The sequence below is a fragment of the Botrytis deweyae genome (assembly GCF_014898535.1).
Source record: "Botrytis deweyae strain B1 chromosome Unknown BDEW_011, whole genome shotgun sequence".
NCBI classification, from domain to species: domain Eukaryota; kingdom Fungi; phylum Ascomycota; class Leotiomycetes; order Helotiales; family Sclerotiniaceae; genus Botrytis; species Botrytis deweyae.
Genome location: NW_024066218.1, coordinates 972246 through 986427, shown reverse-complemented (window position 1 = coordinate 986427; position 14182 = coordinate 972246). Strand labels below are relative to the sequence as shown.

General features: G+C 42.9%; 5 protein-coding genes across 5 annotated transcripts; 3 read left to right on the top strand and 2 right to left on the bottom strand.

Annotated features, from left to right (window-relative positions):
• Window positions 1–2: 2 nt before the first annotated feature.
• Window positions 3–648, top strand: EAE98_005744 (uncharacterized protein; the record flags this gene model as incomplete). The annotated part of the gene is made up of 3 exons (XM_038953366.1): window positions 3–34; window positions 88–163; window positions 214–648. 3 exons carry the CDS (start codon window positions 3–5, stop codon window positions 646–648), a joined length of 543 nt encoding a protein of 180 aa, XP_038810467.1.
• A 103-nt stretch (window positions 649–751) lies between these two features.
• On the bottom strand, window positions 752–1640 carry EAE98_005743 (uncharacterized protein; the record flags this gene model as incomplete). Its single annotated transcript, XM_038953365.1, has 3 exons — window positions 752–1179; window positions 1235–1446; window positions 1555–1640. 3 exons carry the CDS (start codon window positions 1638–1640, stop codon window positions 752–754), a joined length of 726 nt encoding a protein of 241 aa, XP_038810466.1.
• Window positions 1641–2003: 363 nt separating this feature from the next.
• Window positions 2004–2767, bottom strand: EAE98_005742 (uncharacterized protein; the record flags this gene model as incomplete). The annotated part of the gene is made up of 3 exons (XM_038953364.1): window positions 2004–2222; window positions 2281–2544; window positions 2687–2767. The coding sequence occupies 3 exons, from the start codon at window positions 2765–2767 to the stop codon at window positions 2004–2006; spliced, it is 564 nt and encodes a 187-aa protein (XP_038810465.1).
• Window positions 2768–6081: 3314 nt separating this feature from the next.
• On the top strand, window positions 6082–9809 carry EAE98_005741 (uncharacterized protein; the record flags this gene model as incomplete). The annotated part of the gene is made up of 4 exons (XM_038953363.1): window positions 6082–6415; window positions 6536–8218; window positions 8275–9650; window positions 9702–9809. 4 exons carry the CDS (start codon window positions 6082–6084, stop codon window positions 9807–9809), a joined length of 3501 nt encoding a protein of 1166 aa, XP_038810464.1.
• A 2332-nt stretch (window positions 9810–12141) lies between these two features.
• On the top strand, window positions 12142–13711 carry EAE98_005740 (uncharacterized protein; the record flags this gene model as incomplete). The annotated part of the gene is made up of 4 exons (XM_038953362.1): window positions 12142–12242; window positions 12311–12401; window positions 12453–12617; window positions 12668–13711. The coding sequence occupies 4 exons, from the start codon at window positions 12142–12144 to the stop codon at window positions 13709–13711; spliced, it is 1401 nt and encodes a 466-aa protein (XP_038810463.1).
• Between the last annotated feature and the right edge of the window lie 471 nt (window positions 13712–14182).

The following is a 14182-nucleotide window of genomic DNA, read 5'->3' as shown; positions in this document are numbered from 1 at the left end:
AGATGCTCACCAGTCCTTTAAACCTGCCCAAGTGGTAAGCAACTTTCAAGATCATGAAAGGAATCTGTTTTAACAGCGACTCGATAGGCTCGAAGAGAACTCTCATCTCTTGAAGCCTCCCATTAACAATTACTGCGTGTACAATAAAGATGTGACGGTCATGGTAGGATCACCACCACCCATCACTGTCTCAGACATTTCTAAACTCCGCAGATCGTAGGAGGCCCCAATGCACGAACCGACTATCACATAAACGAGACCGCAGAATGGTTCTACCAATACAAGGGAGCTATGATGTTGAAAGTGGTAGATGAAGGCGAATTTAGGGATATTATCATTGGGGAAGGAGAAATGTTTCTATTGCCACCAAATACGCCGCATAATCCTGTTCGATTCGCAAATACAGTGGGCATTGTACTAGAGCAACCAAGACCAGAGGGTTCGTTAGATAGGTTGAGGTGGTATTGCACAAACTGCCGCGCGGTCGTGGAGGAAGCAGCTTTCCATTGTACAGACTTGGGCACGCAAATCAAGGAAGCTGTGAATAGCTTCAAGGAAAGTGAGGACAGGAGGAAATGTAAGAAATGCGGGACAGTTGCGGAATCAGCGCCCCCGGTAGGATCTATCAAGGACCCAAATATCGCTTGATTGATGAGAAAAGGAATAATGAAATAACGAAGTCTTTCGCATGAAGTCTAAACTCTTATACATATTGTTAGGTATCCTAGTGTAAACAACCTTCGTAAATTGCTCAAGTCTCCTTGAACTGGTATGTACTCGTCGACTCTTCAACTGCAACTTCAATCTTTCCTTCCTCCAACTCCTTACCCCCAACACTAATGCCGACTCGCATAACATCTCCGGGCTTCACAGATCCAACTCCCTTTGGTGTACCAGTCAAGACAATATCTCCCTTCTCCAAAGTCATCACCTTTGAGATATCGCTCAAAATTCTAGGGATTCGGTATAACATCAATTCTGTAGAATCCTTTTGTCTGTGTTCGTTGTTGACTGTAAGCCACACGGTAGCATTATGAGGATCCGGAATTTGTGATTTGGAAATGATGTTGCTCATTGGGAGGAAGGTATCAAATCCCTTCGCGATATCCCATGGGAGACCCTTCTTCTTTGCTTCGTTTTGGGCATTGCGAGCTGTCATATCAATGCTCATTGCGTAGCCTGCGCGATTCAATGATTAGAAATCAAATTGAGTCATCCATTCTAGAATACGCACTTTCGATAGAATCATAAGCTTCTTTCTCATTCTCCGGCTCGAGATTTTTGACCTGTTTCCCCATGATCAAAGCCAATTCCACTTCATAGTGCAAATCTACACCCTTTGGTCGAATGACGGATCCGCCATTTGGAGGGAGAATTGAGGAAGGTGGCTTGAGGAAGAAGAATGGCTGTTTGGGCTTGCTATTGTTCAATTCCGTGATATGATCTCTGTTCTTCAATCAGTTCATCTATACTGTATGCTTTGAATATGCTCAATTGAGGGATTTCCAGAAGCCATTCATGGTCGAGGAGGAAGAGGAGTGGGGGTAAACATACGCGTAGTTTCTCCCGATACATACAACTTTTGAAGCGCTCTTGAAAGGAGATATGGTGGCAATGCCGCGGCGGAAGATTAAAGACATACTGAATGAAGTATACCAAAATACAAATATCCAAACTTTTTTTATGTGCAATCAAAAGGTGTGGTTACTTGAAGCTCAAATATGTAAGCAATTCATGTGGAGATCTTATGGTCACCTGCACCCTTCAGTGGAGACCCCGCTCGGCCACTGACGGGACAAGCTTCCGGCAGCTCTGATCGGTTCCGAATAATCCTCAGAAGATTATAAAGACGTATCTTTGTACGCGGTATTGCAGATATACTCCGTACAGGATGAGATAGGTTCCTGAATGTGCAAATGGAACTTGGACAATACTTGAAATGCCAAATTTTCAGATTCTCGAGAACTTTCAATCCAGTATTGATTCGAATTGCATTTGAGCATCTAACTCTTGAACGAAAAATAACTATTCGCATCTGGCACTCCAAGCTTTTCAAGAGAACCTCTTTTTCTCACCTGCTGTCTCTTTTCCGCGTGTTCATGCAACGCTTTATCGACCCTTTCCTGTGACATTTTCATTCCCCTTTGACCCTTTTCTTGGAGCTTGTGTCGATTGTTATAATATGCTAGTAATGTCTTTGCGCGCATAAATTCTTCGTCTCTCTGTGGTATAATATATTAGCTATCGTTTCAATGCGACCGAGTAAAATCTATAACATACGCCACTACTTCTCCTTCTGTCAAGACGACGTTCTCGAGTCTCTCGGATGGACTCCTCGGTTTCTGGGAGATCAATTGAATCCATAGACGAGTGCTTTCTGAGCGGAGGAGACGGTGACTGGACAACAGAAGATGGTGTGGGTATACGTCGACCGAGGCGATCAAATTTCGGCGCTGGTTGTGAATGAATTGACGTTTTTCTTTCGTCTATAGTGGCCGATACGGTGGAGAGGCTGCGTAAAAAGGAGAGGGTAGCTCTCGGTGGCTGCGCATAAGACTGGTTAGCACGCATACTCAGAGAAACATCGATATTGCGTGTGGGGATGCGCGTGGAGATGTGGGGAGCCATAGAATATAATGCAAGACTTTGGCATGCGGGATGTGATGGATTGATGGTGTTGACAAACTGCTTGCTTGAGGATATTAAGATCAGCGAGAACATGTGCGATCTGTAGCTTTGGCGGTGATGGATTCAATGAGGGATCCATTCTGAAGAGACTGTGAATTTGATACTGCGGATGTAATAGATTGTTTATTATTATGATTAATGATTAATATGTAAGGTCATGGTGAGGAGATGTTTACGAAAAAGGTGTAAACATTTAGCTTATGGGGTACCTTATCGGTTATCTCGGTCACTGCCGCACATGTGCCGGCACATACTGTAGTAGATTTAGAGCACTCCTCGATAAGCGAGCATCAACATTACACTCTCCTTCTACTCAACTGAACCCTCTAGAGCAAGGTCGATTTTATTACATTGAAAAAGGCAGGACTCTACTTGTAGAACTATCCCCTAGACTGCCAACTAGCGGCGCCGTCGCTTAATATACACTTACTAACCAATTAGAACATCAGGATTTTGAGAATTCTTATCATTTTGATACGTTTTTCTATAATAATAATTCAACATTTACAATTTTAATAAAAACAAATAATACACTTTAAAAATCTTTATATAATCTTTTATTTACTCTTTCTTTTTTTAATAAATATTAAATTTTTGATTTGATATATATTTTTAAATATAAATCATATAGAAATTGCCTACAAATATCTTTTATTCCCAAAGATAAAATATAATAATATTTATAAAATCTTAGAATTATTATTTTATAATTAAAAAAAACCTTGGAGATATAATTAATATATTTATTATCATTTTTTCAATAAATTCTAAATTTCAAATATAATATTAAAACTTTTATATATAATACCATTTATAAGGTTATTGATGTTCTTGTTCAGTATATAAACTATACACGGCGCCGCTATAGAAAAACTTGGCTATACCGGACTGGGATATACCGGAATCTTGAATATACCGGACTTTTTTAGCAAATTTTCTGAAATTTGTATATGAATACCGGAATTTCGACCAAAACCGGTATACCGGACACTTTTTTCACGAATCCGGTATAAATTTGGGTAGTAGACCTGGCTGAATAAGCTGTATTTTGGATGAGTAAGCTTGATTGGCTGTCATCACATGACATTTTTTCGAAAATATCGGGATTTGGAGCTGAATTCGGATATAAATTTTGGTTAGAAAGCTTGGGCCACCATTTTTTATACCGGAATCTTCTTTATACCGGATTTGATTGGTCGAAAATCTCAGTCCGGTATAGCCAAGTTTATCTGTAGTTGGCAGTCTCGATAGTCTAGGGGATAGATTCATTTCATCAACCGGCTAGTTTCCTACCTTGTCTGCATGATCGCGCGATTAAGAGGTTTGTTGCATTCGGGCCTTGAAAGGAATCTTCAATTCTCATTACTATCATAGGAATGAGATGAGGTATAGGGAACGTTAGTTATTTTCGCCAATGACTGCATATGTCGGCTGATATCCCAGAGATGGGTGGGCTGTGCTAACCGATCAAGCGCTCTCTAATAATAAATCGCAACATGAAATTGTCTCCTTTCCTTCTCTTGATTGAAATGTTTTAATGAGATTAGCCCTTGGTTTCACAGTCCTGACACTAAACAAACAAAATTGTAGTCTACCAGACGTTGAAAACTGCAAAATAGCTGCGACATCATCGCTAAGAGTTAATAGTAGAGCCTCTTTTGGCACACGCTCCCCGGCTAACAACCCTGATTCAGACACATTATGCGCAGCCATTCCTCTCACGGTACATGCATTAAACCATGTAGAACCTCTGGAGATGGAATGTATGGAGGTAATAGCTTAACGTTTGTGAGCTCTGACTTCGAATGCTGACCGAACACAGGGGGCCTGTGGCCACAGCTAGTCACTGCCATATAGCCCGGTAGATCTTATACCAGAAATGCTCCATATCGATGGATGCTATTCTGACCACTTAGGACGGCTCCAATCAATGTTGATACATCTTAAAGATTCATATTGCCGCTGAACTACATGTCTTATCAAACTATCTGTTTGTTAAATCATAGGTCTGTTGATTAATTGACAGACAACTTTCGAGTCCGCGTGAAATCATTTAACTACAAATACAAACAATCGAAATCTGTGTAATTTTCCGTGTGGGGGGTAGATACAATGTAATCAAGCGTATTTGTATTATAAGGGTTGACAGTTATAAGAAACGAATTGGAAAAGAAATAGACATTGAATGATAACGATAAGATCAAAGTCATCTCACAATCGTCTGTTCTTAACAAATCGGTAATTTGGAGTATCACCAGAAACATTTCATCTAAATGTTATAGGATAACCAATCATGTGAGAGTCTTCTCCGAGAGTTAATGTTATAACGGACTCCCCTTTTGAAGGTATTAAGTAAGCGAAACTCAGCCGATGACTAGTGGCTTTCTTAGATCAACATGGGTAGCATTCGATATCTACATTTCCCGAAATGGTTGCGAGATTATAGCTAATGAGGAAGAAATGTGTGATGCTCATTGAAGATCCATGTATCAAAATATTCACATAGACCCCACGTCTTCCTGCCACGCACATATGAATGATGCACGAAGAAGAATTTTATCATCCGCCGGCATCGCTCTGATGATGCCATGATGGTATGAACGCCTCGTTCAAACGCCTCGTTCAAACATGTGGTAAAGGCATTTGGTAGGTTGCCTGACTAATAGCCCGAGTTTATGAATTAGATGAACTACTAGGCAGATGAACTAGATGAATTAGATGAATTAGACGAAATAGTTCCCGTCCCCCAACCGGCACTGATTTTCCTTTGGCATATCATGACGCCAATGAACCAATTGGTAAATTCTAATATTAATTGAGTGACTGATAAATTGTGATTGGTTCAATTCCAATCTTCTTCACACCCAATCTGAAATAAATCCAAGATATCCTTTGTTGGTTGGTTGGGATTGTCCATGCAGATCAAAAAGCGGGGCTAAGAAAATTTTGGTTCCAACCAGCCGGTCACACAACTAAAAAAGACTCACAGACTCAGACTCACATCACATATAAGAATAAAATCTTCAACCAGAATCCAGAAAACCCTCATTGACACAACACATCTCCAAATTTGAAAAATTACACGATACCATTTTGATTTCCCCAACTTAATCGACAATGCTTAGAGACTTCGAACCTTCCAAACTCCAGGAATAACTTCAATCTGCTACAACAGAGGGGTTCATTATTCCTTTATTTACAAACCGACATCCAAAGCTTATCAGAAAGCTACCCTAGGTAGATTCACAACAAAACAATATCCATTATCCAAAACTCACATTCTTTTGCCCACAAAGAGCCAAATCAATTTTGATTCAATTGGCAGGGTAAAGTGAAAACGGATCTGGTGGAAAAGTTACTTAAAAAGTTCAATTGAAACCACAATTCGATATCATGGCGCTCGCAAACCGCTTCGCATATCGATCTTCGTCGCTCCTTCGTCAATGCAAAGCTCCAGCTTTGCCTGCGAGAGCATTCACTACTAGAGCTTCCATTAACGGTCTTGTACACCGTCAACCGGCTCAAGTCTGGAAGAACAGCAAATATGCTCGACTTTTCTCCAGTTCGACACTCCTTAGGGATCAGTCACAAACCGCGCCCAGCGCTGAAGCATACTTGGCCAGTGGTGTTGTAAAGGGAGCTGCCAATCCAGTGAACGTGAAGAAGGTTCTGGTCATTGGAAGTGGTGGCTTGAGTATTGGTCAAGCAGGAGAATTTGATTATTCAGGTTGGTTCCCCAGATTTTGATCTTTGGCAGAATGAGTCATTCTTGGGCGTAGAAATCCCCTTCGTGCAAACTCACATCCAGGCCATGTATTATATCATGCTAACCATTTATTCAATCCAGGTTCTCAAGCATTGAAGGCCTTGAAAGAAGCTGGTGTAGCTTCTGTACTCATCAACCCCAATATTGCAACGATCCAAACTGCACACGTTCTCACCGACGAAGTTTATTATCTTCCCGTCACGCCTGAATATGTCACATATGTTATCGAGCGTGAGAGACCAGATGGTATCTTCCTCACTTTCGGTGGTCAAACAGCTCTCAACCTCGGTGTACAAATGGAACGCATGGGTATCTTTGAGAGATATGGTGTAAAGGTTTTGGGTACCAGTATCAAGACTCTCGAGACCAGTGAGGATAGAGATCTCTTCGCCAAGGCTCTTGGTGAAATCAACATCCCAATTGCTCAGTCTGTCGCTGTATCAACTGTGGATGAAGCTTTGGAGGCCGCAAAGGGCATTGGTTATCCAATCATTGTCCGTGCTGCCTATGCCCTTGGTGGTCTTGGTTCTGGGTTTGCAAACAACGAGGAAGAACTTCGCAACATGGCTTCTAGATCTTTGACTCTTTCTCCTCAAATTCTGGTTGAAAAATCATTGAAGGGATGGAAAGAAGTTGAATATGAGGTCGTCAGAGATGCCAGTAACAACTGCATCACTGTCTGCAACATGGAAAACTTCGACCCTCTCGGTATCCACACTGGTGATTCTATCGTCGTCGCCCCTAGTCAGACTTTGAGCGACGAAGAATATCACATGCTTCGTTCAGCTGCTATCAAAATTGTTCGTCACTTGGGAGTTGTTGGAGAATGTAACGTTCAATACGCTTTGCAACCAGATGGATTAGATTACAGAGTTATTGAAGTTAACGCTCGTCTCTCCCGATCATCTGCTCTTGCCTCGAAAGCCACTGGTTACCCTCTTGCATATACTGCTGCTAAGATCGGACTCGGCCACACTCTCCCCGAGTTACCAAACGCTGTTACCAAGACTACAACTGCCAACTTCGAGCCTTCCCTTGATTACATCGTCTCTAAGATCCCTAGATGGGATTTGTCAAAGTTCCAACACGTCAAGCGCGATATCGGCAGTGCCATGAAGTCTGTTGGTGAGGTCATGGCTATCGGTAGAACATTCGAAGAATCCATCCAAAAGGCTATTCGTCAAGTTGATCCAAGATTTGTCGGTTTCCAAGGAGATAAATTTGATGACCTTGACTACGAACTCCAGAACCCCACCGATCGTCGTTGGTTAGCTGTTGGACAAGCCATGCTCCACGAGAACTATTCTGTTGATCGTGTACATGACCTTACCAAGATTGATAAATGGTTCTTGTACAAGCTCCAGAACATCGTTGATTGTACCCGCGAACTTGAGGATATTGGAAGCCTTGATGGATTGAAGAAGGAAATCATCCAAAAAGCAAAGAAATTGGGTTTCTCTGACAAACAAATTGCCAATGCCGTTAAGTCCACCGAAGATGAAGTTCGAGCCCTCAGAAAGAGCTTTGGTATCACTCCTTTTGTTAAGAGAATTGATACTCTTGCTGCTGAGTTCCCCGCAAACACGAACTACCTCTACACAACATACAATGCAACCACTCATGACGTCACATTTGAGGATAAGGGAACTATCATCTTGGGAAGTGGTGTATACAGAATTGGTAGCTCTGTTGAATTCGATTGGTGTGCCGTTAGTGCAACTCTTGCTTTGAAAGAAATGGGCAAGAAGACCGTCATGATCAACTGTAAGTTTTTTTATATACAACTCTACCTCCATGAATCAATGCTAACTTCTTGCAAGACAACCCGGAAACCTACAGCACTGATTTCGATACTGCCGACAAACTTTACTTCGAAGAATTGAGCTACGAACGTGTAATGGATATCTACGAACTTGAATCTGCCAGCGGAGTTGTTGTTTCTGTCGGTGGTCAACTCCCACAAAACATTGCTCTTCGTTTGCAAGAGTCAGGTGGAGCCAAGATCTTAGGAACAGATCCTAAGGATATTGACAAGGCAGAAGACAGACAAAAGTTTTCTGCAATCTTGGACAGCATCGGAGTTGATCAGCCAGCATGGAAGGAACTCACCTCAGTTGCAGACGCAGAGGCTTTCGCCGAGGAAGTCAGCTACCCAGTTCTCGTCCGCCCTTCATATGTATTGTCAGGTGCTGCCATGACTGTCATTAGAAGCAAGGATGAGCTTAAGGAGAAGCTCGAAGCCGCTAGCAATGTTTCCCCTGATCACCCAGTTGTTATCACCAAATTCATTGAAGGTGCTGAAGAAATTGATGTGGATGGTGTTGGATCGAATGGTCAACTCATTCTTCACGCTGTCAGTGAGCACGTTGAGCAAGCTGGTGTTCACTCCGGTGACGCTACTCTTGTTTTACCCCCTGCTTCCCTTGATCAAACCACCATGGATCGTGTCAAGGAGATTGCTGAGAAGGTTGCCAAGGCCTGGAGTATTACCGGTCCTTTCAACATGCAAATCATCAAGGCCCAGGACCCTGAGGGTGGCCTTCCACAATTGAAGGTTATCGAATGTAACTTGCGTGCATCCCGTTCCTTCCCATTCGTCAGCAAGGTTCTTGGTGTCAACTTCATTGATGTCGCTACCAAGGCTCTTGTGGGCCAAAATGTCCCTGAACCCACCGATCTCATGGCCATCAAGCGTGATTACCTCGCTACTAAGGTCCCTCAATTCTCCTGGACTCGTCTTGCTGGTGCTGATCCATTCTTGGGTGTCGAAATGTCCAGTACTGGTGAGATTGCTTGCTTCGGTAAGGATCTCGTTGAGGCTTACTGGGCTTCTCTCCAATCAACCATGAACTTCCGTATGCCAGAACCAGGAGAGGGTCTTCTTTTCGGTGGTGATATCACCAAGACTTCTCTCACCAAGATTGTTGACTACTTGTCTCCATTAGGCTACAAGCTCTATGCTGCCGAACCTGAAGTCAAGAAGTTCTTGGAATCGACTGCTAAGGGTAATGTCAGTGTTGAAGTCATTGAATTCCCCAAGGAGGATAAGAGAGCTTTGAGAGAAGTTTTCAAGAAGTACGATATTCGTGGTGTCTTCAATCTTGCACTTGCTAGAGGCAAGACTGTTCAGGATACCGACTACGTTATGCGCAGAAATGCTGTCGACTTCGGTGTTCCTCTCTTCATGGAACCAAAGGTAAGATAAAATCAATTCATTCCTCGTACATCATTTACTAATCATTCCTAGACTGCTGAGCTCTTTGCCCAATGTATGAACGAGAAACTTCCTCGCAAGGAAGGTATTCCAGGAGAAGTCCGCAGATGGTCTGACTTCATTGGTGGTAAGCCATTGTAGATTGTTTATTCAATGAATGAGCACAACAAATGGTCGCAAATATGTCTGTATATTTAGCCTGTAAAAGAAATCCAATAGTAATTATGATTTAAACTCAAGTTTACAATCCGAAAAGGCCAGCCAGAGGTGATGTCGTAATGTCTGAATTTTAGTGAAACCATGAATGCCATGCCTTCAGTCCGCGAAATCCACAAGACTGCAGAAGAAGTTAACTTAAGGGGTAATATACTTGAGCTGTGAAGTTAGCTTGACATCGAACAGGCTCTTCAAAAGTGTCAACTTCTATGGAGCTTGATGAATAAAAGCTTACAATCTGTTTGCTGCACATCTGAATTTCTACTGCGAAGCCCCTCGAAAAGCTCCAAATTTCGCCTCAACAAAAGCAGATTCAACTGAACTTCATACCTCTCCGGAACGCAAACAAGTTGCTCTATTTCCCCAGGTCCGAAATATTACCGTCTAATGCATTCCGCGGCGCCGATGTGAATTTGCAAACGGTCATGATTTGTGTATTTGGCATCGGGGGTCGCCGCTGGTTTAACTTCAACACTTTCATGTGGTGTAGTAGTTTGTTGCATGTCTAATTTTTAAATGTTGATATGCAGCTTGTGTTTCTTCGATTCCTATAGGTGGACCATGAAGGTGAATGAGACTACGTTATGAACCATACTGGGTGAGAAGAGGCAGAGTTATAGTTTATTGTAGAGATTGCTGAGTTGTAATCTTTCGAAGAGGATTCAAGATACTTCGATTTGAATGATCGATTGGGTTCTTTGCGAGATTTGGCGGGGACTATGGTATCGGAACAGTATTACATTTCATGTGTTCATCTAATGTTGGGTCCGAGGGTTAGATGTAGCATTGTGTCTGTTGCTCTTGCCTTTCAGATCGTTCGGTCTTGACTCTTGAAAGTTGGAAAAGGTGGAATGACCACAGCGGATTGGTTTTTGATGAGAGAATTTACAGAAGTCTTTTGAAATGGATGTTGTCAATATCTATGGTGTTGATCGCGAGCTTGAATTTAGAGTTGAATAATTCGGATTGATGTGTCAAATCAATACAAAGACTACAACAACAGTCTCACTATGCTCATCGCAGGACGGTCAAACATTCATATTTGATTTAGAAAGAATTTGAATTTATGATAAAATACCAAAAACTCTTAGCTGGAAGAGTATTACAGCGCGGTAGGGCTTTTATTGAGCGGGTACAGTTGGAAATCCTTTCGAGGAGAATAATTATGTAAAAATGTGAGTGTGTGCATAAAAATCATACTCGGGAATGAAAGTAAGCAAGCATTGATCAAGACACATGTTAGAAGATATCTAGACAGACGGAAAGTTGACATGTCTCTTGTATTCGGTTTAGACGTTGGTCAACCTGGTCTGCTGCGACAGTTCTGAATCCTGAACATAACCCTTTCAGACCAGCAGATTCACCTATGAGCATCCACTCCGCAAATCCAAAATGAAAAAACTCTACGTGCGTGTTCTTGCACTTCAAAATCTACCACAAATTTCATCTTCTGTATCTGTATAGACCAGAGCTATAAAGAAGGAGCTTCCTGAAGTCATGCGAGAAGGGATGTGAGATGAAAGACTCAAGCATCATTTCTGAAATTGGCAACCTCGCATACTTGTCTGCTACTCAGAGAACATCCCAAGGCATATAATATGAATACTCAAGATGACCATTGAGGTAGCTACCGGAGGACTTGATACTGCAAGACTATGCAATGCCAAAGAAAAACGGCGTGAACGATCTAAACTGTTCACAATTGTGTGCTAAAGGAATGGCGAGGACACTTCCCCTAATACATTTGATTCTTCTGCTTTCATCTCAGTCCTAGTAAAAGACTGTATTATCTCCTACCAAGAATGATAAGAACATCTAGAGCTACCTAGGTACCTGAGATAGAGCACTGTTGGGTGAATGTGAAAAGAGTAGAAATTATGAACGATTCTGCGGCCCTGTCCATCTCAAGCTTCATGGTTCGACTTAGGTAATAGTCGCCCATTATCAGCGACTATGGCATACATCTGAAATGCAAAGATGATCATATAACACAATCAACATTGTGGAGAAAACCGATCAAATAGTTTCCAATTATTTTACCTCGCTCTGCAGAGCATTTTGACGTTTGCAACGAGTCATTTGGCGCAACGAGTGCTTACATAAGCCAGTCATGCTGTGTGACGATATGCGGTAGAACGCGCTTTATTTGCTAGGGTATTTTATTATCTTGCGAGCTCAATTCTCGACTCCAATCACTTTGTATAATACGCCCAACCACATCTCATTCTAGTATCAATAGCCTCTAACAGCCGTCGCCATGAGTTCCGTCGATGCGAAGCTGCTGAAGTCGACCAAGTTTCCACCTGAGTTCAACCAGAAAGTCGACTTTCAGAAGGTTAATTTGGAGGTAATGAAAAAGTACGTTCAAACGAGCTTGGAGATACCAGACCAAGGGAATGGCAAGCTGACCCTATTGTGCAACGCAGATGGATCGCAGGAAAGATATCAGATATATTAGGAGCTGAAGATGATGTTGTCATTGAACTGTGTTTTAATCTCATTGAGGGTTCACGATATGTAGGTATTATCTGATTGATTTAATAGACACCAATCTAATGTGGACTGCAGCCGGATATCAAAAAGTTACAGATATCACTCACCGGTTTTCTCGACAAGGATACACCGGGGTTTTGCAAGGAGTTATGGAAACTTTGTCTCAGTGCGCAGGCCAGTCCTCAAGGTGTTCCAAAAGAACTTCTCGAGGCGAAAAAGTTGGAACTTATACAGGAAAAGGTTTAAATACTTCGGAGAGTTATGGGGATTACTGACTAACATTTGTTCAGATACAAGCCGAGCAAGCTGCAGATGATGCACGTCGGCGTCGAGAAGACGGTGAACGGAGAGACCGGGAAATGCACGCAATAAGAGATCGCGAACGAGGCGATCGCGGAGGACGTGGGCGAGGAGGAGGAGATAGCTGGCGCGGTGGTCGCGGGGATCGAGATTTTGATCGAAGTGGTGGCAGAGGGTTCGATCGAAGAGGCCCAAGATATTCGAGGTCGCCACGCGGAGCGCGAGACAATAGAGTCTATGTCCTACCACCTCGAAGCGACACTTACGTTCCCGCAACTCGTGATAGACGAGACGACAGGCGAAGACCAACTGTATCACGCTCTAGGTCGCCTTCAAGATCAAAGTCCCCATCACGATCTCCACCAAGACGACGCAGTCGGTCAGCTTCAGAATCTAGGTCGCCATCACCTCGTAGGCGCAGGTCTAGATCGCCAGAAAGGCGCAATCGTGGGAGGGGTGGTAGGGGACGTGCGAGAAGTCCAGAGAGAAGACCACGCCGTAGATCTCCTTCGACCTCAAAATCACGTTCTCCACCTCGAAAGCGGAGAAGAGCTTCGACAGAATCCTTAAGTCGTTCTCCACCTCCAAAGTCTCGCAGATACCGTCGTCGCAACACGAGTTCTAGATCTAGATCTCGCTCCTCATCTCCCTCATTAAGCCGAAGCCCAACCCCACGGAAGAGAACTGTCTCACCCTCAAGTCCTGTCAGAAAAGATAGACGAGGCAGTCGCGATGTGAGGCGGCTATCGCGAAGCATTAGCCGGAGCGCTTCTCCCCCTGTTCGACGTCGTAGGGATTCTTCGAAGGATGAAGTCCGTAATGGAAGGAATGATAATGGAAAGAGACGTCGCTCTCTGCAAAGATATGAACCCACAAGCCGAAGAAGAAGGAATAGTTCTTCAGATATAGAGGATGGAAGAAACAAGAGGGCTGATACTGAAGAAAAAAGTGACAGGGGATCACCAATTCGAGACGTCGAAGCCGATAAAACAGCTGGATCTGCCGAACCTGCACAGGTAGGTAGTGATTCATAAGGCAAGGGGAGAATCTCATTTTTATCGAAAGAAAACCCGACTAAGTTTACGTTCGTTATCTCGCTGACCCGTCCTTTTGGCATCAGAATTTGAGAAAAGATCCGCAGAAGTTAGCCGCCGAATTGCGAGAAAAATTGTTAAGGGAAAAGATTAAGAAGATGAGAACTTCGAGTTCCACCGAACATTCAGTAACTCATGCTAACGCTCATTGAGGAACATATCAATCGAATCAGGCATACAAGGACCATGGCATTAAGGGTATACTGGCACATAAAAGGAAATATATTTACAACATTAGTTCTACCTGCACAACGTGATACTACAACCAATTTCAGCCTTGAAAAATTGACCTGTCCCATACTATTTTTAAATACTTCAGATAATTGCTGTTCGAACTTGGATAATGGCAGGTAGGTTGATAGTTCACATTGCAGCTGGGCAATTAAGTCCGATTCAACTCGATTGAACATG